Source organism: Heterodontus francisci, chromosome 10 (assembly GCF_036365525.1).
Source record: "Heterodontus francisci isolate sHetFra1 chromosome 10, sHetFra1.hap1, whole genome shotgun sequence".
In the NCBI taxonomy this organism is placed as follows: Eukaryota; Metazoa; Chordata; class Chondrichthyes; order Heterodontiformes; family Heterodontidae; genus Heterodontus; species Heterodontus francisci.
The window spans coordinates 126,133,145-126,155,578 of NC_090380.1; the positions used below are offsets into that span (position 1 = coordinate 126,133,145).

Consider the following 22,434-nt stretch of genomic DNA (forward strand, 5'->3'; position numbering starts at 1 on the left):
AAGATTAGGAATGGTGGTAAAAGAGGTGGGGGGGTGGCATTGTTAGTTAGAAATAGTGTAACAACTGCTGAAAGAATTTTCGAGGAGGATCTGCCGACTGAGGCACTGTGGGTTGAGGTCAGGAACAGGAAAGGAGCAGTCACCTTGATGGGAGTTTTCTATCGGCCCCCCAATAGCAGCAGGGAGGTGGAAGAGCAGATTGGGAAACAGATTTTGGAAAGGAGCAGAAGTCACAGGGTAGTAATTATGGGGGATTTCAACTTCCCAAATATTGATTGGCAACTCTTTAGATCGAATAGTTTGGATGGGGTAGTGTTTGTGCAGTATGTCCAGGAAGCTTTTCTGACTCAGTATGTAGACTGCCCGACCAGAGGGGAGGCAATATTGGATTTGGTACTAGGTAATGAACCAGGGCAAGTGATAGAGCTGTTGGTGGGCGAACACTTTGGAGATAGTGATCACAATTCTGTAGCATTCACTGTGGTAATGGAGAGGGATAGGTATGTGCAACAGGGCAAGGTTTACAATTGGGGGAAGGGTAGATATGATGCTGTCAGGCAGGAACTGAGGAGCATAAGTTGGGAGCATATGCTGGCAGGGAAGGGCACGGTCGAAATGTGGAACTTTTTCAAGGAGCAGATAGTAGGGGCCATTGATAAGCATGTCCCTGTCAGACAGGGAAGGGATGGTCATGTGAGGGAACCGTGGTTGACAAGAGAGGTTGAGAGTCTTGTTAGGAAGAAGAAGGATGCGTATATAAGGTTGAGGAAAAAGGGCACAGGCATAGCTCTGGAGGGATACAAGATGGCCAGGAAGGATCTGAAGAAAGGGATTAGGAGAGCTAAGAGAGGGCATGAAAAATGCTTGGCGGGTAGGATAAAAGAAAACCCCAAGGCCTTTTACGCGTATGTCAGAAATATGAGGATGACTAGGGGGACCGTAGGTCCGGTCAAGGACAATAGCGGGAGACTGTGTGTTGAGCCGGAAGAGATAAGTGAGGTTTTGAATGAGTACTTCTCTTCGGTATTTACGAATGAGAAGGGGTGTATTACTGAAGAGGACGGTGTGAAACAGACTGGTAAGCTCGAGGAAGTGCTCGTTAGGAGGGAAGATGTGTTGGGGTTTTTGAATAACTTGAAGATAGACAAGTCTCCCGGGCCTGACGGGGTATATCCAAGGATGTTATGGGAAGCAAGGGATGAAATTGCAGAGCCGCTGGCAATGATCTTTTCATCTTCTCTGTTGACGGGGGTGGTACCAGGTGATTGGAGGGTGGCAAATGTTGTGCCCCTGTTCAAGAAAGGGAATAGGAACAACCCTGGGAATTACAGGCCAGTTAGTCTTACTTCGGTGGTAGGCAAGTTGATGGAAAAGGTGCTGAGGGATAGGATTTCTGAGCATCTGGAAAGACACTGCTTGATTCGGGACAGTCAGCACGGTTTTGTGAGGGGTAGGTCTTGCCTCACAAGCCTGATTGAATTCTTTGAGCAGGTGACCAAGCAAGTGGATGAGGGTAAACCAGTGGATGTGGTGTACATGGATTTTAGTAAGGCATTTGATAAGGTCCCCCATGGTAGACTTATGGAGAAAGTCAGGAGGCATGGGATAGTGGGGAATGTGGCCAGTTGGATTAAGAATTGGCTAACTGATAGAAGGCAGAGAGTGGTCTTAGATGGTAAATACTCAGCCTGGAGCCCAGTTACCAGTGGCGTGCCACAGGGATCAGTTCTGGGTCCTCTCCTGTTTGTGATTTTTATTAACGACTTGGATGAGGAAGTCGAAGGGTGGGTCAGTAAATTTGCAGATGATACAAAGGTTGGTGGAGTTGTGGATACCGAGGAGGGCTATTGTCGTCTGCAAAGGGACTTGGATAGGTTGCAGTGCTGGGCTGAAAAGTGGCAGATGGAGTTTAACCCTGAAAAGTGAGGTCGTCCATTTTGGAAGGACAAACACGAATGCAAAATACTGGGTTAACGGTAGGGTTCTTGGGCATGTGGAGGAGCAGAGAGACCTTGGGGTCTATGTGCATAGATCGTTGAAAGTTGCAACTCAAGTGGATAGGGCTGTGAAGAAGGCATATGGGGTGTTAGCGTTCATTAGCAGAGGGATTGAATTTAAGAGCCGTGAGGTGATGATGCAGCTGTACAGGACCTTGGTAAGGCCTCATTTGGAGTACTGTGTGCAGTTCTGGTCGCCTCATTTTAGGAAGGATGTGGAAGCCTTGGAGAGGGTGCAGAGGAGATTTACCAGGATGTTGCCTGGAATGGAGAATAAGTCTTACGAGGAAAGGCTGAACATTCTAGGCCTCTTCTCATTAGAACGGAGAAGGATGAGGGGTGACATGATAGAGGTTTATAAGATGATCAGGGGAATAGATAGGGTAGACAGTCAGAAACTTTTTCCCCGGGTGGAGCAAAGCGTTACAAGGGGTCATAAATTTAAGGTGAAGGGTGGGAGATATAAGGGGGATGTCAGGGGAAGGTTCTTTACCCAGAGAGTGGTCGGGGCATGGAATGCCTTGCCTGGGGAAGTTGTTGAGTCAGAAACTTTAGGGACTTTCAAACGGCTTTTAGATAGGTATATGGATAAAGGAGAATGATGGGGTATAGATTAAATTGTCCTTGACAGAGGACAAAGGATCGGCACAACATCGTGGGCCGAAGGGCCTGTTCTGTGCTGTATTTTCTATGTTCTATGTTCTAACCTGTCTAGTCCTGTTAGAATTTTATAGGTTTCTATTAGATCCCCTCTCATTCTTCTAAACTCTCGTGAATATGGGCCTAGTCGGCCCAATCTCTCCTCATATGTCAATCCTGGCACCCCAGGAATCAGCCTAGTAAATCTTCTTTGCACTCCCTCCATGGCAAGAACATCCTTCCTCAGATAAGGAGACCAAAACTGCGCACAATACTCCAGATATGGTCTCACCAAGACCCTGTATAATTGCATTAAGACATCCTTGCTCCTGTACTCAAATCGTCTTGCAATGAAGGCCAACATACCATTCGCCTTCCTAACTGCTTGCTGCACCTGAATGCTTGCTTTCAGCGACTGGTGTACAAGGACACCCAGGTCTTGTTGCACCTCCCCGTTTCCCAATCTATCACCATTCAGATAATCTGCCTCTGTTTTTACAACCAAAGTGGATAACCTCACATTTATCCACATTATACTACATCTGTCATGCATTTGCCCACTCACCCAACTTGTCCAAATCACACTGCAGCCTCTGTGCATCCTCCTCACAGCTCACTTTACACCCCAGCTTTGTGTCGTCTGCAAACTTGGAAATGTTACATTTAGTTCCCTCACCCAACTCATTAATATATATTGTGAATAGCTGAGGTCCAAGCACTGATCCCTGTGGTACCCCACTAGTCACTGCCTGCCACCCAGAAAAAGACCCTACCCTCTGTTTCCTGTCTGTCAACCAATTCTCAATCCATGCCAGTATATTACCCCCAATCCCATGTGCTTTAAATTTGCACACTAACCTCTTATGTGGGACCTTATCAAAAGCCTTCTGAAAATCCAAATACACCACATCCACTGGTTCTCCCTTATCTATTCCACTAGTTACATCCTCAAAGCTCCAATAGACTTGTTGAGCATGATTTCCCTTTTGTAATCCCATGCTGACTTTGTCCAATCCCATTTATGCTTTCCAGGTGTTCTGCTATCACATCCTTTATAATAGACTCTAGCATTTTACCCACTACTGATGCAAGGCTAACTGGTCTGTAATTCCCTGTTCTTTCTCTCCCATTTTTAAATAGTGGGGTTACATTTTCCACCCTCCAATCTGTAGGAATTGTTCCAGAGTCAATAGAATTTTGGAAGATGACCACCAATGCATCCACTATTTCCAGGACCACTTCCTTTAGTACTCTGGGATGTAGATTATCAGACCCTAGGGATTTGTCAGCCTTTAACCCCATTAATTTCCCGAGTACAATTTTTTTTACTAATACTGATTTCCTTCATTTCCTCCCTCATTAGACCCTTATTTCCCTAACATTTCTGGGAGGTTATTTGTGTCGTCCTTTGTGAAGACAGAACCAAAGTATGTGTTTAATTATTCTGCCATTTCTTTGTTCCCCATTAGAATTTCCCCCGTTTCTGACTGTAAGGGACTGACATTTGTCTTCACTAATCTTTTTTTCTTCACATATTTATAGAAGCTTTTACAGTCAGTTTTTATGTTCCCCGCAAGTTTACTCTCATACTCTACTTTCCCTTGCTTAATCAACCTCTGTCCTCCTTTGCTGAAATTCTAAACTGCTCCCAATTCTCAGACTTGCTGCTTTTTCTGTCACTTTTATATGCCACCTCTTTGGATCTAATACTATCCCTAATTTCTTTTGTAAGCCATGGTTGAGCCACCTTTCCAGTTTTGTTTTAGTGTCAGACAGGGATGAATAATTGTTGTAATTCATGCACACGTTCTTTAAATATTATCCATTGCCTATCCACCATCAGCCCTTTTGGTAAAGTTCTCCAATCTACCATAGCCAACTCATGCCTCATACCTTCGTAGTTTCCTTTATTTAGATTCAGGACCCTAGATTTGGTTTCAAATACTTCACTCTCCATCTTGATGAAGAATTCTATCATGTTATGGTCGCTCCTCCCCAAGGGACCCCGCACAACAAGAATGTTGATTAATCCTTTCTCATTGCACAATACCCCCTCTCTATCTACTCTGTCCAGACCCCTCATGATTTTGAATACCTCTATCAAGTCACCTCTCAGCCTTCTCTTCTCCAAGTAAAACAGTCCTAACTTCTCCCATATTTGGGCGGCACAATGGTTAACATCGCAGCCTCACAGCTCCAGTGACCTGGGTTCAGTTCTGCCTGTGCAGAGTTTGCAAATTCTCCCTGTGACCTTAGGAATAGTCAGCATGGCTTTGTCAGAGGGAGGTCATGCCTAACAAATTTGATTGAATTTTTTGAGCATGTGACCAGGTGTGTAGATGAGGGTAGTGCAGTTGATGGAGTTTACATGGATTTCAGCAAAGCCTTTGACAAGGTCCCACGTGGGAGATTTATCAAGAAAGCAAATGCACATGGAATACAAGGCAACTTGATAAGGTGGATTCAAAATTGGCTTAGCTGTAGGAGACCGAGTGATGACAGATGGCTGTTTTAGTGACTGGAAGCCAGTGTCCAGTGGCGTACCACAGGGATCTGTGCTGGGTCCCCTATTGTTTGTCATTTATATAAACAACATAGATGACTCTGAGGGGTAGGATCAGTAAGTTCACGGATAACACAAAGATTGGCCGAGTGGTTAACAGTGAGGTTGAGTGTCTTGGGTTACAGGAAGATATAGATGGGATGGTCAAATGGGCAGAAAAGTGGCAGATGGAATTTAACCTGAAAAGTGTGAGGTGATGCACCTTGGAAGGAGTAATGGGACATGGAAGTATTCAATGAATGGACTGACACTGGGAAGTTCCGAGGAACAAAGGGACCTTGGTGTGTTTGTCCATAGATCTCTGACGGCAGAAGGGCAGGTTAATAGGGTGGTGAAAAAGGCGTATGGGACACTTGCCTTTATCAATCGAGGCATAGATTACAAAAGCAGGGAGGTCATGTTAGAGTTGTATAGAACTTTGGTAAGGCCACAGCTGGAGTACTGTGTGCAATTCTGGTCGCCACATTATAGGAAGGATGTGATTGCACTGGAGGGGGTGCAGAGGCGATTCACCAGGATGTTGCCTGGGATGGAACATTTAAGCTATGAAGAGAGGTTTGATAAGCTTGGGTTGTTTTCGCTGGAGCAGAAGAGACTGAGAGGTGACCTGATAGAGGTGTACAAGATTATGAGAGACATGGACATGGACAGGGTGGATAGGGAGCAGCTGTTCCCCTTAGTTGAAGGATCAGTTACAAGGGGACAGAAGTTTAAGGTGAGGGGCGGGAGGTTTAAGGAGGATTTGAGGAAGAACTTTTTTACGCAGAGGGTGGTGACGGTCTGGAATGCCCTGCCTGGGAGGGTGGTAGAGGCGGGTTGTCTCAAATCCTTTTTAAAAAAAAAAAAGTACCTGGATGAGCACTTGGCACGTCATAACATTCAAGGCTATGGGCCAAGTGCTGGCAAATGGGATTAGGTCGAATGGTCAGGTGTTTTAATGCATCGGTGGGCCAAAGGGCCTCTTCTGCACTGTATTATTCTGATTGTGATTCTGACCGCGTGGGTTTCCGCCGGGTGCTCCAGTTTCCTCCCACAGCCAAAGACTTGCAGGTTGGTAGGTAAATTGGCCATTGTAAATTGCCCCTGGTGTAGGTAGGTGGTAGGAGAATGGTGGGGATATGGTAGGGAATATTGGATTAATGTAGGATTAGTATAAATGGGTGGTTGTTGGTCGGCAGACTCGGTGGGCCAAAGGGCCTGTTTCAGTGCTGTATCTCTTATTTAAAAAAAAAAAATATTCATAACTGAAATTCCTCATCCCTGGAACCATTCTCGTGAATCTTTTCTGTACTCCCTCCAATGCCCTCACGTCTGTCCTCAAATGTGGTGCAGAACTAGACGCAATACTCCAGCTGAGGCCGAACTAGTGTCTTCTACAAGTTTAACATAACTTCCTTGCTCTTGTACTCTATACCCCTATTAATAAATCCCAGGATACTGTATGCTTTATTAACCGCTCTCACAACCTGTCCTGCTGCCTTCAATAATTTATGCACATAAACACCCAGGTCCCTCTGCTCCTGCACCCCCTTTTAGAATTGTAACCTTTATTCTATATTGTGTCTCCATGTTCTTCCTACCAAAATGAATCACTTCACATTTCTCTGCATTGAACTTATCTGCCACTTGTCTGCCCATTCCACCAATTTGTCTTTGTCCTTTTGAAGTTCTACACTATCCTCCTCACAGTTCACAATGCTTCCAAGTTTTGTATCATCTGCAAACTTTGAAATTGTGCCCTGTACATTAAGGTCTAGGTCATTAATATATATCAGGAAAAGCAAGGGTCCCAACACTGATCCCTGGGGAACTCCACGACAAACCTTCCTCCAGCCTGAAAAACATCCATTACCACTACTCCTTGTTTCCTGTCACTCAGCCAATTTCATATCCATATTGTTACCGTCCCTACCGTGCATATAATATGGCTGATCCACAGGCCTTGTCTCGGTGCTGCCAGCTTTCAGCGCTCGGGGATCTAACGGTCTGTGATCCCCGTGCAATGCTTGTTTAATTCTGAACCACATTCGGCAACATTTAAATGAGTTCATAACTCTCACAACTAGTATAATTGTCTTCACACTGTACTAGTGGTAACGCTGCCTTGGAGGTTTCTCCTGCTGCTGGTAGAATGTAAACCAGTTTAGCGCGTCTTCTCCCGAATCTATAGCCCCCTGCCCGCTTCTCAACCCGCTCCCAAGGGCCACATTAAATTCATGATATTCTAAATACATTAATAAGACTTCCTTAATACTAAATGTCCATATTTTCCCCAATGACTGATGTTAGGCCAAGTTTTCTTTTATTTATTCATGGGATGTGGGTGTCACTGGCTAGGACAGCATTTATTGCCCAGCCCCAATTGCTCTTGAGAAGTTAGTGGTGAGCTGTCTTCTTGAACCCCTGCAGTCCATGTGAGGTAGGTACACCCATAGTGCTGTTAGGAAGGGAGTTCCAGGATTTTGATCCAGTGACAATGAAGGAATGGCGATATAGTTCTAAGTCAGGATGGTGTGTGACTTGGAAGGGAACTTGTGTGGCTGGCAGAAAACAGTGTGTATGCATAATAGGTGCTTTTCTGAGTGGCAGGATGTGATGAATGGAGTCCTGCAGGTGTCTATGCTGGGGTCTCAACTTCTTACAATTTATATCAATGACGTAAGGTGAAGGGTAGGACCAGCAAGTCCGGGGAACCCTGGATGTCAAGGGATGTAGAGGATTGGATCAGGAAAAAAAAAAGGAGGCTTATGGCAGATTCAGAGCACTGAAAACAGTGGAGGCATTAGAGAAGTATAGAAAGTGTAGGGGGGTACTTTAATAATAAAAAAAAAAGTAATTAGGAGAGTGAAGAGGGGACATGGAAAAACACTGGTGGGCAAGATAAAGGAAAATCCTAAGGCGTTTTATAAGTATATAAATGGCAAGAGTAGGGGCCAAAGTGGCAATCTGTGTGTGGAGCCAGAGGACATAGGTGAGGTTTTAAATGATTACTTTTCATCTGTATTCACTATGGAAAAGGACGATATAGGTGTAGAGATCAGGTAGGGGGATTGTGATATACTTGAACATATTAACATTGAAAGGGAGGAAGTATTAGATGTTTTAGTGGGCTTAAAAGTGGATAAATCCCCAGGCCCAGATGAGATGTATCCCAGGTTATGTGAGGCAAGGGAGGAGATTGCAGGGGCTCTAACATAAATTTTCAAATCCTCTCTGGCCACAGGAGAGGTGCCAGAGGACTGGAGGACAGCGAATGTGGTGCCATTATTCAAGAAGGGTAGCAGGGATAAACCAGGTAATTACAGGTCGGTGAGTCTAACATCAGTGGTTGGGAAAATATTGGAAACGATTCTGAGGGACAGGATTAATCTCCACTTGGAGAGGCAGGGATTAATCGGGGATAGTCAGCATGTCTTTGTCAGGGAGAGATCGTGTCCAACTAATTTGATTGAATTTTTCGAGGAGGTGACGATGTGTCGATGAGGGTAAAGCAGTTGATGTAGTCCACATGGACTTCAGTAAGGCTTTTGATAAGGTCCCGCATGGGAGATTGGTTAAGAAGGTAAGAGTCCATGGGATCTGGGGCAATTTGGCAAATTGGATCCAAAATTGGCTTGGTGGCAGGAGGCAGAGGGTGATGGTCGAGGGTTGTTTTTGCGATTGGAAGCCTGTGACCAGTGATGTACCACAGGGATTGGTGCTGGGACCTTTGCTGTTTGTAGTGTACATTAATGATTTAGATGTAAATATAGGAGGTATGATCAGTAAGTTTGCAGATGATACAAAAATTGGTGGTGTCGTAAATAGTGAGAAGGAAAGCCTTCGATTACAGGACAATATAGATGGGCAGGTAAGATGGTCGGAACAGTGGGAAATGGAATTTAATCCTGCGAAGTGTGAGGTGATGCACTTTGGGAGGACTAACAACGCAAGGGAATATACAATGGATAGCAGGACCCTAGGAAGTACAGAAGGTCAGAGGGATCTTGGTGTACTTGTCCATAGATCACTGAAGGCAGCAGCACAGGTAGATAAGGTGGTTAGGAAGGCATATGGGATACTTGCCTTTATTAGCCAAGGCATAGAATATAAGAGCAGGGAGGTTATGATGGAGCTGTATAAAACGCTAGTTAGGCCACAGCTGGAGTACTGTGTACAGTTCTGGGCACCACACTATAGGAAGGATGTGATTGCACTGGAGAGGGTGCAGAGGAGATTCACCAGGATGTTGCCTGGGCTGGAGCATTTCAGCTATGAAGAGAGACTGGAAAGAATAGGGTTGTTTTTCATGGAGCAGAGAAGGCTGAGGGGGGAACATGATTGAGGTATACAAAATTATGAGGGGCATTGATAGGTTAGATAGGAAGAGACTTTTTTTTCCCTGAGTGGAGAAAATAGGAGCAGGAGTAGGCCATTTGGCCCTTCGAGCCTGCTCGGCCATTCATTATGATCATGGCTGATCATCCAACTCAGTAGCCTGTTTCTGCTTTTGCCCCATATCCTTTGATCCCTTTCACCCCAAGAGCTTTATCCAACTCCTTCTTGTAAACATACAATGTTTTGGCCTCAACTGCTTTCTGTGATAGCGAATTCCACAGGCTCACCACTCTCGGTGAAGTAATTTCTCCTCATCTCAGTCTTAAAAGGTTTACCCCGTATCCTTAGACTGACATCTGGTTCTGGACTCCCCCACCATCGGGAACATCCTTCCTGCATCTAATTTTAAGGCGGAGGTAGATAGATTCTTGTTAGACAAGGGAATCAAAGGTTATCGGGGGTAGATGGGAGTGTGGAATTCGAAAGCCAAACAGATCAGCCATGATCATCTTGAATGGCGGAGTGGGCTCGAGGGGCCGAATGGCCTATTTCTGCTCCTAATTCGTATGTTCATATGAATATTACTGACAACTTATCAGCTCAAGCATGGATGTTGTCCAGGACTTGCTGCATGCGGAGGCACCAAAGTCCTCTCCACTCCCACAGTATCAGTCAATTTCCAGTCCTTCCCTCATCCCCATCCACTCCTCATGCCCCACAACTCCCTCCTGATTTCCTCACCCATCTCGCTTTCCTAACTCTCTCACACCCTCCCATACCCTCCCTCTCCCCTTCCCATCTCTCCCACCCCTTCCCCATCCTCATTTACCCTGTCCCAGCTCTCCTACCCTCCCCCCTCCATATTGTATTTCTCATGAGGAAAATTTCCAAAAATCAAATTAACCTGGCACAAGAAGTTATGGCAAGTTATTGAAAGCCAAAGATGGAATAATACCTGTAGTTCATATCTACGGAGTACTCTGCTTCTTTGAGTTCAGTCACAGACATGAAGTTTGGGATTGCCCGTTCACCTTCCCATTTGGTCCATTCAAAAAGGCCTGGTTCCACTCGGATATTTCCTTTATGACCAAGCTGCAGAGCTGGATCAGGAGAAAGAGACACCGTTAAATGACTCTACTGTTTTTTAATGTAAACTTTCTATGGGACGACTGGGTTACTGAGTTAGAAATGTTTTCTCATCTCTGGAATCTGGCTTCACGTTGCTCAAATTAATGGAATGAAGGTATTGACTGTAAGATTCCTACATGAGATCCATGATATAGGGGTTTGAACCTATAGCATTGAACTTTGCTGTTCCTAACTTGAATTGTTTGAAATTGTCACTGGGTATATATTATGTATTAATGCTAACACCTTTCACAACATGAAAACAAATGTCAAGTTTGTTTTCTTTTTAAATAATTCCTCATATTTGCTACATTAATCAAAATTGCTGTTAGGAGAGTGGGACATTACCCCGCTCCTGGGATCTGCCAATCCCGTTGGGCAGTGGGACGTTTCCCTGCTCCTGGGATCTGCCAATCCCGTTGGGCAGTGGGACGTTTCCCCGCTCCTGGGATCTGCCAATCCCATTGGGCAGTGGGACGTTTCCCCGCTCCTGGGATCTGCCAATCCCGTTGGGCAGTGGGACGTTTCCCCGCTCCTGTGATCTGCCAATCCCGTTGGGCAGTGGGACGTTTCCCCGCTCCTGGGATCTGCCAATCCTGCTGGGCAGTGGGACGTTTCCCCGCAAAGATAATTGAAGTAGCAAAGCAGGGTAAAATACTAAACTCAAGATTGTGAGGAGAGCCTTAGGGCAGAGAGGTTAAGGTAGAAGATAATGAAGGATAGAATAGAATAGGAAACAAAAAGGAAAATAACTGAGAAGTATGCACGGATTAGGGTTGTTGTGTTTATAAGCTATTGTGTAAAGCTTTAAAAATACAGGTTGTGGATCAAGAGGCACAAATTGAATAGAATGTTCCTATCGGGAGAGAGGGTGCAAGCAAACAGAAACTGCACCTGTGCAGTAACTTGCGTTTTGAGCTACCTAAAAAGGTGGTAATATTGCAGCACCTGTGGAAAAGCCTGTCACTCTAGAATTGGCTTTTATAGCCACTCCAGGCGCTGCTTCACAAACCACTGACCACCTCCAGGCACGTATCCATTGTCTCTCGAGATAAGGGGGCCCAAAAGAAAAAAAGAAAAGAATTGCAGATGGAATCATTACAAAAGCGTACCTTCAAGTATATAGTGAGCAGTCTGAACACATCGCAGGGCAGGAGAACAGTAAACATATTGGATCTTCAGTTCATTCTCTCGAATTGCTTCGCCTAGTTTACAAAATAAAGAGCAGTTCCTTACCCTAGAAATTAAAAATATTTCTCAGCTCCATTTTAAAATTTAGATGCAGACATTCATATTGATCCATATAAAACCATAACATTTTATAGCACAGATGGAGGCCATTCGGCCCATTGTGCCTGTGCTAGCTCTTTGAAAGAGCAATCCGATTAGTTCCACTCTCCGGCTCTGTCTCCATATACCTGCAAGAAGAACAAAGAACAGGAACAGGCCATTCGGCCCTCCAAGCCTGCGCCGATCTTGATGCCTGTCTAAACTAAAACCTTCTGCACTTCCGGGGTCCGTATCCCTCTATTCCCATCCTACTCATGTATTTGTCAAGATGTCTCTTAAACATCGCTATCGTACCTGCTTCCACCACCTCCCCTGGCAGCAAGTTCCAGGCACTCACCACCCTCTGTGTAAAGAACTTGCCTCGCGCATCCCCTCTAAACTTTGCCCCTCTCACCTTAAACCTATGTCCCCTAGTAACTGACTCTTCCATCATGGGAAAAAGCTTCTGACTATCCACTCTGTCCATGCCATTCATAACTTTGTAAACCTCCATCATGTCGCCCCTCCACCTCCGTCGTTCCAGTGAAAACAATCCGAGTTTTTCCAACCTCTCCTCATAGCTAATGCCCTCCAGACCAGGCAACATCCTGGTAAACCTCTTCTGTACCCTCTCCAAAGCCTCCACGTCCTTCTGGTAGTGTGACGACCAGAATTGCACGCAATATTCTAAGTGTGGCCTAACTAAGGTTCTGTATAGCTGCAACATGACTTGCCAATTTTTATACTCTATGCACCAACCGATGAAGGCAAGCATGCCGAACGCCTTCTTGACTACCTTATCCACCTGCGTTGCCACTTTCAGTGACCTGTGGACCTGTACGCCCAGATCTCTCTGCCTGTCAATACCCCTAAGGGTTCTGCCATTTACTGTATACTTCCCACCTGCATTAGATCTTCCAAAATGCATTACTTAATTTTTGTTTTTAAGTGTTTATCCAATTCCCTTTTGAAAGTTAGTATTGAATTTGCTTCCACTGCTCTTTCAGGCAGCACAGACCAGATCACAACTTACTGTGTAAAAATAATTTTCTCATGTCGCATCTAGTTCTTTTGTCAATCATCTGATCTCTGTCCTTTACTTACACATCCTTCTGCCACTGGAAACTGTTTCTCCTTTCCTCTATGGGGGTGGTGCCAGAGGACTTGAGACAAGGAAATGGTGACCACCAGACAGTCAAGAAGAAACAGGCAGGTAGTGTAGGAGAGCATCTGAGTGCATCTCACCCTGCAACAGGTATTCAGTTCTGAATACTAATGGTTCATCTGGGGAGTGCGGCCAGAGCCAAGTCCATGATACCACAGATGGCTCAGCTGTACAGGCGGGGTAACAAGGACGACTGGTAGAGCAATAATGATAGGGGATTCTATAATGAGAGGAGCAGAGAAGAGTTTTTGCAGCTTCAGACATCAATCCAGGATGGTATGTTGCCTACAATAAAAACAAAGTGCTGGAAATCCTCAGCAGGTCAGGAGGCATCTGTGGAGAGAGAAGCAAAGTAAACTTTTTTTTTTCAGAGATACAGCACTGAAACAGGCCCTTCGGCCCACCGAGTCTGTGCTGACCATCAACCACCCATTTATACTAATCCTATACTAATTCCATATTCCTACCACATCCCCACCTGTCCCTATATTTCCCTACCACCTACCTATCCTAGGGGTAATTTATAATGGCCAATTTACCTATCAACCTGCAAGTCTTTGGCATGTGGGAGGAAACCGGAGCACCCGGAGGAAACCCACGCAGACACAGGGAGAACTTGCAAACTCCACACAGGCAGTACCCAGAATTGAACCCGGGTCGCTGGAGCTGTGAGGCTGTGGTACTAGCCACTGTGCTGATCTGTGACCTTTCATCAGAATTGGCAAAGGTTAGAAAAGAATTAGGTTTTGAGCAAGTGAAGGGTGAGTTTTCCACTGAGTCTATCTTGCTTGCTAATCGGTTTTCCATTTTGAATACTGGTGAGAGTGATGAGGAATGGGATCAGTAGATTAGTAAGGGAGGATGTCAGATTGGAAGAACGAAATGTGGAATCCGTCTGGGTGGAGCTAAGAAACAGCAAGGGGCATAAACATTGATAGGAATTGTTTATAGGCCATCAAATAATAGTGGTAGTGTGGGAAATGGTATTAATCGGGAGATTAGAGAAGCATGTAGCATGGATAATACAGTAATCATGGGTGACTTCAATCTGCATATAGACTGGGTAAAACTAATGAACACTAATGCTGTGGAGGACATGTTTCTGGAGTGTGTTAGGGATGGTTTTCTAGAGCAGTATGTTGAGGAACCGACTAGAAAACAGGTTATTTCAGATCTAGTTTTATGTAATGAGAAAAGGCTAATTATTAATCTTGTTGTAAAAGAACCTTTAGGGATGAGTGACCATAATATGATAGAATTTTACATTATGTTTGAAAGTGAGGTAGTTCAATCTGAAGCTATGGTGTTAAATTTGAACAAAGGAAATTATGAAGGTATGAGGCAAATTGGCTGAGGTGGATTGGGAAAATACATTATGACAGTATATAGACAATGGATAGTCTTTGAACAAATATTGCATAGTTTACAGCAACTGTATATTCCTTCAAGAAACAACAACCCCAAAAGTAAAGGCAGTCAACATGGCTAACAAAGGAAGTTAAGGATTGTATAAGGTAAAAAGCCCTATAAAGTTGCCAGAAATAGTATGAAACCTGAGGATTGCGAGAAGGGAAGGCAGTGGTGTAGTGGTATTATCACTGGACTAGTAACCCAGAGACCATGGGTATTTCTGAGAACATGGGTTTGAATCCCACCACAGCAGAAGGTGGAATTTGAATTTAATTAACAAAAATAAAATCTGGAATTAAAAGCTAGTGTAATGATGGCCATGAAACCATTGTCGATTGTTGTAAAAACCCATCTGGTTCACTAATGTCCTTTAGGGAAGGAAATCTGCTGTCCTTACCTGGCCTGGCCTACATGTGACTCCAGACCCACAGCAATATAGTTAACTCTTACATGCCCTCTGAAATGGCCAAGCAAGCCACTCAGTTGTACCTAACCGCTACGAAGTCAAGAAAAAGGAATGAAACTGGACGGACCACCGGCATCGACCTGGGCACCGGAAACAACAACGGCAAACCCTGCCCTGTCGACCCTGCAAAGTCCTCCTTACTAACATCTGGGGGCTTTGCCAAAGTTGGGAGAGCTGTCCCACAGACTAGTCAAGCAACAGCCTGACAGAATCATAGCTTACAGACAATGTCCCAGACACTGCCATCACCATCCCCGGGTCTGTCCTGTCACACCGGCAGGACAGACCCACCAGAGGTGGTGGCACAGTGGTATACAGTAGGCAGGGAGTTACCCTGGGAGTCCTCAACATCGACTCCGGACCCCATGAAGTCTCAGGGCAAGGTAACCTCCTACTGATTACCACCTACCACCCTCCCTCAGCTGATGACTCAATACTCCTCCATGTTGAACACCACTTGGAGGAAGCACAGAGGGTGGCAAGGGCACAAAATGTACTCTGGGTGGGGGACTTCAATGTTCATCACCAAGAGTGGCTCGGTAGCACCACTACTGACCGAGCTGGCAGAGTCCTAAAGGACATAGCTGCTAGACTGGGTCTGCGGCAGGTGGTGGGGGAACCAACACGAGGGAAAAACATACTTGACCTCATCCTCACCAATATGCCTGCCGCAGATGCTTCTGTCCATGACTGTAGTGGTAGGAGTGACCACCGCACAGTCCTTGTGGAGAGGAAGTCCCGTCTTCATATTGAGGATACCGTCCATCGTGTTGTGTGGCACTATCACCGTGCTAAATGGGATAGATTTCGAACAGATCTAGCAATGCAAAACTGGGCATCCATGAAACGCTGTGGGCCATCTGCAGCAGCAGAATTGTACTCGACCACAATCTGTACCCTCATGGCCCGGCATATCCCCACTCTACCATGACCATCAAACCGGGAGACCAGCCCTGGTTCAATGAAGAGTGCAGGAGGGCATGCCAGGAGCAGCACCAGGCATACCTCAAAATGAGGTGTCAACCTGGTGAAGCTACAACACAGGACTATCTGCGTGTCAAACTGCGTAAGCAGCATGCTAAGCGATCCCATAACCAACGGATCAGATCTAAACTCTGCAGTCCTGCCACATCCAGCCGTGAATTGTGGTGGACAATTAAACAACTAACTGGAGGAAGTGGCTCCACAAATATCCCCATCCTCAATGATGGGGGAGCCCAACACATCCGTGCGAAAGATAAGGCTGAAGCATTTGCAACAATCTTCAGCCAGAGGTGCTGAGTTGATCCATCTCGGCCTCCTCCTGAAGTCCCCAGCATCACAGATGCCAGACTTCAGCCAATTCGATTCACTCCGCGTGATATCAAGAAATGACTGAAGGCACTGGATACTGCAAAAGCTATGGGCCCTGACAATATTCCGGCAATAGTACTGAAGACCTGTGCTCCAGAACTTGCCGCGCTCCTAGCCAAGCTGTTCCAGTACAGCTACAACACTGGCATCTACCCGACAATGTGGAAACTTGCCCAGGTATGTCCTGTGCACAAAAAGCAGGACAAGTCCAACCCGGCCAATTACCGCCCCATCAGTCTACTCTCAATCATCAGTAAAGTGATGTAAGGTGTCATCAATGGTGCAATCAAGTGGCACTTGCTTAGCAATAACCTGCTTAGTGATGCTCAGTTTGGGTTCTGCCAGGGCCACTCAGATCCTGACCTCATTACAGCCTTGGTTCAAACATGGACAAAAGGGCTGAACTCCAGAGGTGAGGTGAGAGTGACTGCCCTAGACATCAAGGCAGCATTTGACTGAGTGTGGCATCAAAGAGCCCCAGCAAAACTGGAGTCAATGGGAATCAGGGGGAAAGCTCTGCTGGTTGGAGTCATATCTCATGCAAAGGAAGATGGTTGTGGTCATTGGAGGTCAATCATCTGAGCTCTAGGATGTCACTGCAGGAGTTCCTCAGGGTAGTGTCCTAGACCCAACCATCTTCAGCTGCTTTATCAATGACCTACCTTCAATCATAAGGTCAGAAGTGGGGATGTTCGCAAGCGATTGCACAATGTTCAGCACCATTCGTGACTCCTCGGATACTGAAGCAGTCCGTGTAGAAATGCAGCAAGACCTGGACAATATCCAGGCTTGGGCTGATAAGTGGCAAGTAACATTCGCGCCACACAAGTGCCAGGCAATGACCATCTCCAACAAGAGAGAATCTAACCATCTCCCCATCACATTCAATGGCATTACCATCGCTGAATCCCCCACTATTGACATCCTAGGGACTACCATTGACCAGAAACTGAACTGGAGTAGCCATATAAATACCATGGCTACAAGAGCAGGTCAGAGGCTAGGAATCCTGAGGCGAGTAACTCAGCACCTGACTCCCCAAAGTCTGTGTACCATCTACAAGGCACAAGTCAGGAGTGTGATGGAATACTCTCCACTTGCCTGGATGGGTGCAGCTCCAAGAACACTCAAGAAGCTTGACACCATCCAGGACAAAGCAGCCCGCTTGATTGGCACCCCATCTACAAACATTCACTCCCTCCACCACCGACGCACAGTGGCAGCAGTGTGTACCATCTACAAGATGCACTGCAGCAATGCACAAAGGCTCCTTAGACGGCACCTTCCAAACCCGTGACCTCTACCAACTAGAAGGACAAGGGCAGCAAATGCATGGGAACACTACCACCTGCAAGGTCCCCTCCAAGTCTCACACCATCCTGACTTGGAACTATATCACCGTTCCTTCACTATTGCTGGGTCAAAATCCTGGAACTCCCTTCCTAACAGCATTATGGGTGTACCTACCCCACGTGGACTGCAGCAGTTCAAGAAGGCAGCTCACCACCACCTTCTCAAGGGCAATTAGGGATGGGCAATAAATGCTGGCCTGGCCAGCGACGCCCACATCCCGTGAATGAATAACAAAAAAAATTATTAGAGGATTATTCGGGACAGGATTTACTCCCATTTGGAAACAAATGGGCTTATTAGCGAGAGGCAGCATGGTTTTGTGAAGGGGAGGTCGTGTCTTACTAGTTTGAGTTTTTTTGAGGAAGTACACAGATGATTGATGAAGGAAGGGCAGTGGATGTTGTCTATATGGACTTCAGTAAAGCCTTTGACAAGGGGTCTCATGGCAGACCGGTACAAAAGGTGAAGTCACATTGGATCAGAGGTGAGCTGGCAAGATGGATACAGAACTGGCTCTGTCATAGAAGACAGAGGGTATCAGTGTATGGGTGCTTTTCTGAATGGAGGGATGTGACCAGTGGTGTTCCGCAGGGATCAGTGCTGGGACCTTTGCTGTTTGTAGTATATATAGATGATTTGGAGGAAAATGTAGCTGGTCTGATTAGTAAGTTTGCGGACGACACAAAGGTTGGTGGAGTTGTGGATATTGATGAGGATTGTCAGAGGATACAGCAGGATATAGATCGGTTGGAGACTTGTGTGGAGAAATGGCAGATGGAGTTTAATCCGGACAAATGTGAGGTAATGCATTTTGGAAGGTCTAATGCAGGTGGGAAGTATACAGTAAATGGCAGAACCCTTAGGAGTATTGACAGGCAGAGAGATCTGGGCGTACAGGTCCACAGGTCACAAAGTGGCAACGCAGGTGGATAAGGTAGTCAAGAAGGCATACGGCATGCTTGCCTTCATCGGTCGGGGGCATAGAGTATAAAAATTGGCAAGTCATGCTGCAGCTGTACAGAACTTCAGTTAGGTCACACTTAGAATATTGCGTGCAATTCTGGTCGCCACACTACCAGAAGGATGTGGAGGCTTTGGAGAGGGTACAGAGGAGGTTTACCAGGATGTTGCCTGGTCTGGAGGGCATTAGCTATGAGGAGAGGTTGGATAAACTCGGATTGTTTTCACTGGAATGACGGAGGTGGAGGGGCGACATGATAGAGGTTTACAAAGTTATGAGCGGCATGGACAGAGTGGATAGTCAGAAGCTTTTTCCCAGGATGGAAGAGTCAGTTACTAGGGGACATAGGTTTAAGGTGAGAGGGGCAAAGTTTAGAGGGGATGTGCGAGGCAAGTTCTTTACACAGAGGGTGGTGAGTGCCTGGAACGTGCTGCCGGGGGAGGTGGTGGAAGCAGGTACGATAGCGACATTTAAGAGGCATCTTGACAAATACATGAATAGGATGGGAATAGAGGGATACGGTCCCCGGAAGTGCAGAAGGTTTTAGTTTAGGCAGGCATCAAGATCGGTGCAGGCTTGGAGGGCCGAATGGCCTGTTCCTGTGCTGTACTGTTCTTTGTATGTTGGCCTTTATCGCAAGTGTTATGATCTTGTAGTTTTTTTTCTTTTCCAGGAAGTATACGGTGTGCCTTTAAGGCTGTAAAAGGATCAGTATTGCTTTAAGGCAGAAAGCTCCAGGGACTGAGTCGAAGAATGCATTCTCGTTGCCGTCGGATACAGCCATTTGGAGAACAAGGACAAAGATACAATGTTGCCAATTGCTTTATGAAAACTAGCTAAAAACTGGCTTTTGACACAGACAGAGAGTTGGACCAGCATGAACCGAACAGAGATCTCTGATAATTTAAAACTGAAGCAAGGTGAATTTTAGACTGATCACTTTTTCACAACTCAAAATTCTAAAGCCAAATTGATTTATCGAATGGTTTGCAAGTAGTTGATCGGCTGAGGTCATCGCCAGAAGAAACAGGAGTTGCAGTTTCGGATGTTGGACATTTTCTTTTCCCCCCCATAGGATGGCTGTGAGGACTTCAAGCAACCTTGGACAGCTCCACATTGGAAGATTCCACTTCGACAGGAACGTAACTTTGCAAGACACTAATTTATCTATTTTAAATGTTGTTTATATCTTAGTAATGTTTAGGAATTTAGTTTCTCTAATTAAATAGTTAATTTGTTGATCTAAAGACATCCGGTTTGGTTAGCCTCATTCATGGGTTAATCGAATGAACAATTTGGCTGTGGTTTTCTTTAATTTGTAAAGTTTAAAGTGATATGTTAGGCGATCGGTGGAGTGGTGGGACTGATTTGACAGTGCATTGCTGCTATCGCAATCAGAATCATATATTTTGATTGGGGACTTTGTCTTGAGCAGTCGGTCGTAACGCAAGAGGATTTGAGTACAGGAGTAGTGAAGTCTTGCTTCAATTGTATAGAACCTTGGTTAGACCACACCTGGAGTACCGTGTGCAGTTTTGGTCCCCTTACTTTAGGAAGGATATTATTGCCAGAGAGGGAGTGCAACGAAGGTTCACTAGACTTGTTCCCGGGATGGCGGGACTGTCCTATGAAGAGAGACTGGGGAAACTGGGCCTGTATTCTCTACAGTTTTAAAGAATGAGAGGTGATCTCATTGAAAGCTACAAAATACTTAAAGGGATAGACAGGGTAGATGCAGGTAAAATGTTTCCCCTGGTTGGGGAGTCTAGAACCGGGGGACACAATTTCATAATAAGGGGGAAGCCACTTCGGACAGAGATGAGACATTTCTTTACTCAGAGGATTGTGAATCTTTGGAATTCTCTACCCCAGAGGGCTGTGGAAGCTCAGTCATTGAGTATGTTTAAAGCAGAGATTGAAAGATTTCTAAATATAAATGACATAAAGGGATGTGGGAATAATGTGGGGAAAAAGGCATTGAAATGGATGATCAGCCATGATCATATTGAATGGCAGAGCAGGCTCGATGGGCTGAATGGCCTACTCCTGCTCCTAAATTCCTATGTTCCGATGTTAATACTTCCTCTCTCCCTCTGTTTATCACATCCAATATTTCACACTCCTTCTCCTTAACTACAATGCGTGCATTGTCCCCCGCTTTTGTGAAGACAGATGCAAAGTATTTATTAAGAATAACACCGACATCTTCCACCCCTACACATAGGTTAGATTTTGGTCTTTCATGGGCCCTATTCTCTCGTTGGTTATCCTCTTACTCTTAATTTTTTGATAAAACATCTTTGGGTTCTTCTTGATTTTACTTGCCAATATTCTTTCATTCTCTCTTTGCTTTCCTAATTTCCTTTTTGATTTCACCCCTCCACTTTCTATACTCCTCTCGGCTCTGTAGTATTGAGTTCTCAGTGTCGGACATGAGCTTTCATTTTCTGCCTTATCTTACCCTGTAACCTTCTTGACATCCATGGGGCTCTCGATTGGGCCGTCTCACCCTTTTCCTTTGTGGGAACATGCTTACTCTGAACTCCTTGAATTTTCCCTTTGAATGTTCCCACTGCTCGGACATGGATTTACCCCAAGTAGTTGTTTCCAGACCACTTTCACAAAATCACTCCTCAGCTTGGCAAAATTGGCCTTGCCCCATTTGAGAACTCCGGAGATCACTACCTTTAAGGTCCTTTTAATTCTTTCCTAACTCCTTAGGCTCTGCCCACAGGACCTCATCTCTTTTTCTACCGATATCATTGCTACCGAAGTGGACCACAACCTCTGGCTGTTCACCCTACCCCTCCAGATTGTTCTGCAGCTGCTCAGTGACATCCATGACCCTGGCACCAGGGAGACAACATACCATTCTGGATTCACATCTGTGGCCGCAAAAACTCTTCTCTTCTCCCCTAACTATAGAATCCCCTATGACTATTGCTCTACCAGTCGTCCTTGTTACTCCCCCTGTACAGCTGAGCCATCCATGGTGTCATGGACTTGGCTCTGGCTGCACTCCCCAGATGAACCATCACTCATCAGTATTCAGAACTGAATACCTGTTGGAGAGTGAGATGCATTCAGGGGTCTCCAACACTACCTGCCTGTTTCTTCTTGACTGGTGGTCACCCATTCCCTGTCTCGAGTCCTCTGGCACCACCCCCATATTTAAGGAGGATTGGAAGACTGACGAGATCCTCACGTTCCACCCGGCACTGGACAGGGTGACTTTTTTTACTTTGAGCACAGACAGCCTCTGAAGTACCTCCTCGTTATCGATTTTTATCTTATTTAATTTCTCTACGACCTCCTCCTTTACTGAGACACTGCCAGAATCATCATCTTTAGTGAAAACAGATGCAAAGTACCTCAGCCATGCCCTCTGCCTCCTGAGAAAGATTTCCTTTATTGATTCCTAATCAGCCCCAGCCTTCCTTTGAGTCTCCTCTTACTATTTATATGTTTATAAAAGATTTTTGGCTTTTATGTTACCAGCTAATCTGGTCTCATACTCTCTTTTTGCCACTCTTGTTTGCTCCCTACCTACAGCATTTTGGACTTACTTGCACCTTACACTTATCATAAGCCTTCTCTATCAGTTTCATTTTAATCTCTATATCGTTAGTTATCCAGGGAGGTCTAGCTTTGGATGCTCTTCCTTTCCCCTTCATGTGAATGAATCTATTCTGTACCTAAACCATCTCCTCTTTGAAGGCCTCCCATTGTTTAGTTACTGCTTTACCTGCCTATCTTTGATTCTAATCCATCTAGGTCAGATTCCCTTTTAAACTCACTGAAATTAGCTCTCCT

At 45.4% G+C, this 22,434-nt stretch overlaps 1 protein-coding gene across 2 annotated transcripts in view; it reads right to left on the reverse strand.

Annotated features, from left to right (window-relative positions):
• Positions 1-22,434, reverse strand: part of LOC137374747 (ubiquitin-associated and SH3 domain-containing protein A-like) — a 373,926-nt gene that overhangs the window by 182,242 nt on the left and 169,250 nt on the right. For both annotated transcript variants that reach the window (XM_068041326.1, XM_068041327.1), the window contains exons 10-11: positions 11,757-11,849; positions 10,472-10,616 (exon numbers count right to left, since the gene is read on the reverse strand). In XM_068041326.1, coding sequence (XP_067897427.1) covers positions 10,472-10,616; positions 11,757-11,849 — 238 coding nt within the window. The remainder of the gene's footprint in view (positions 1-10,471; positions 10,617-11,756; positions 11,850-22,434) is intronic.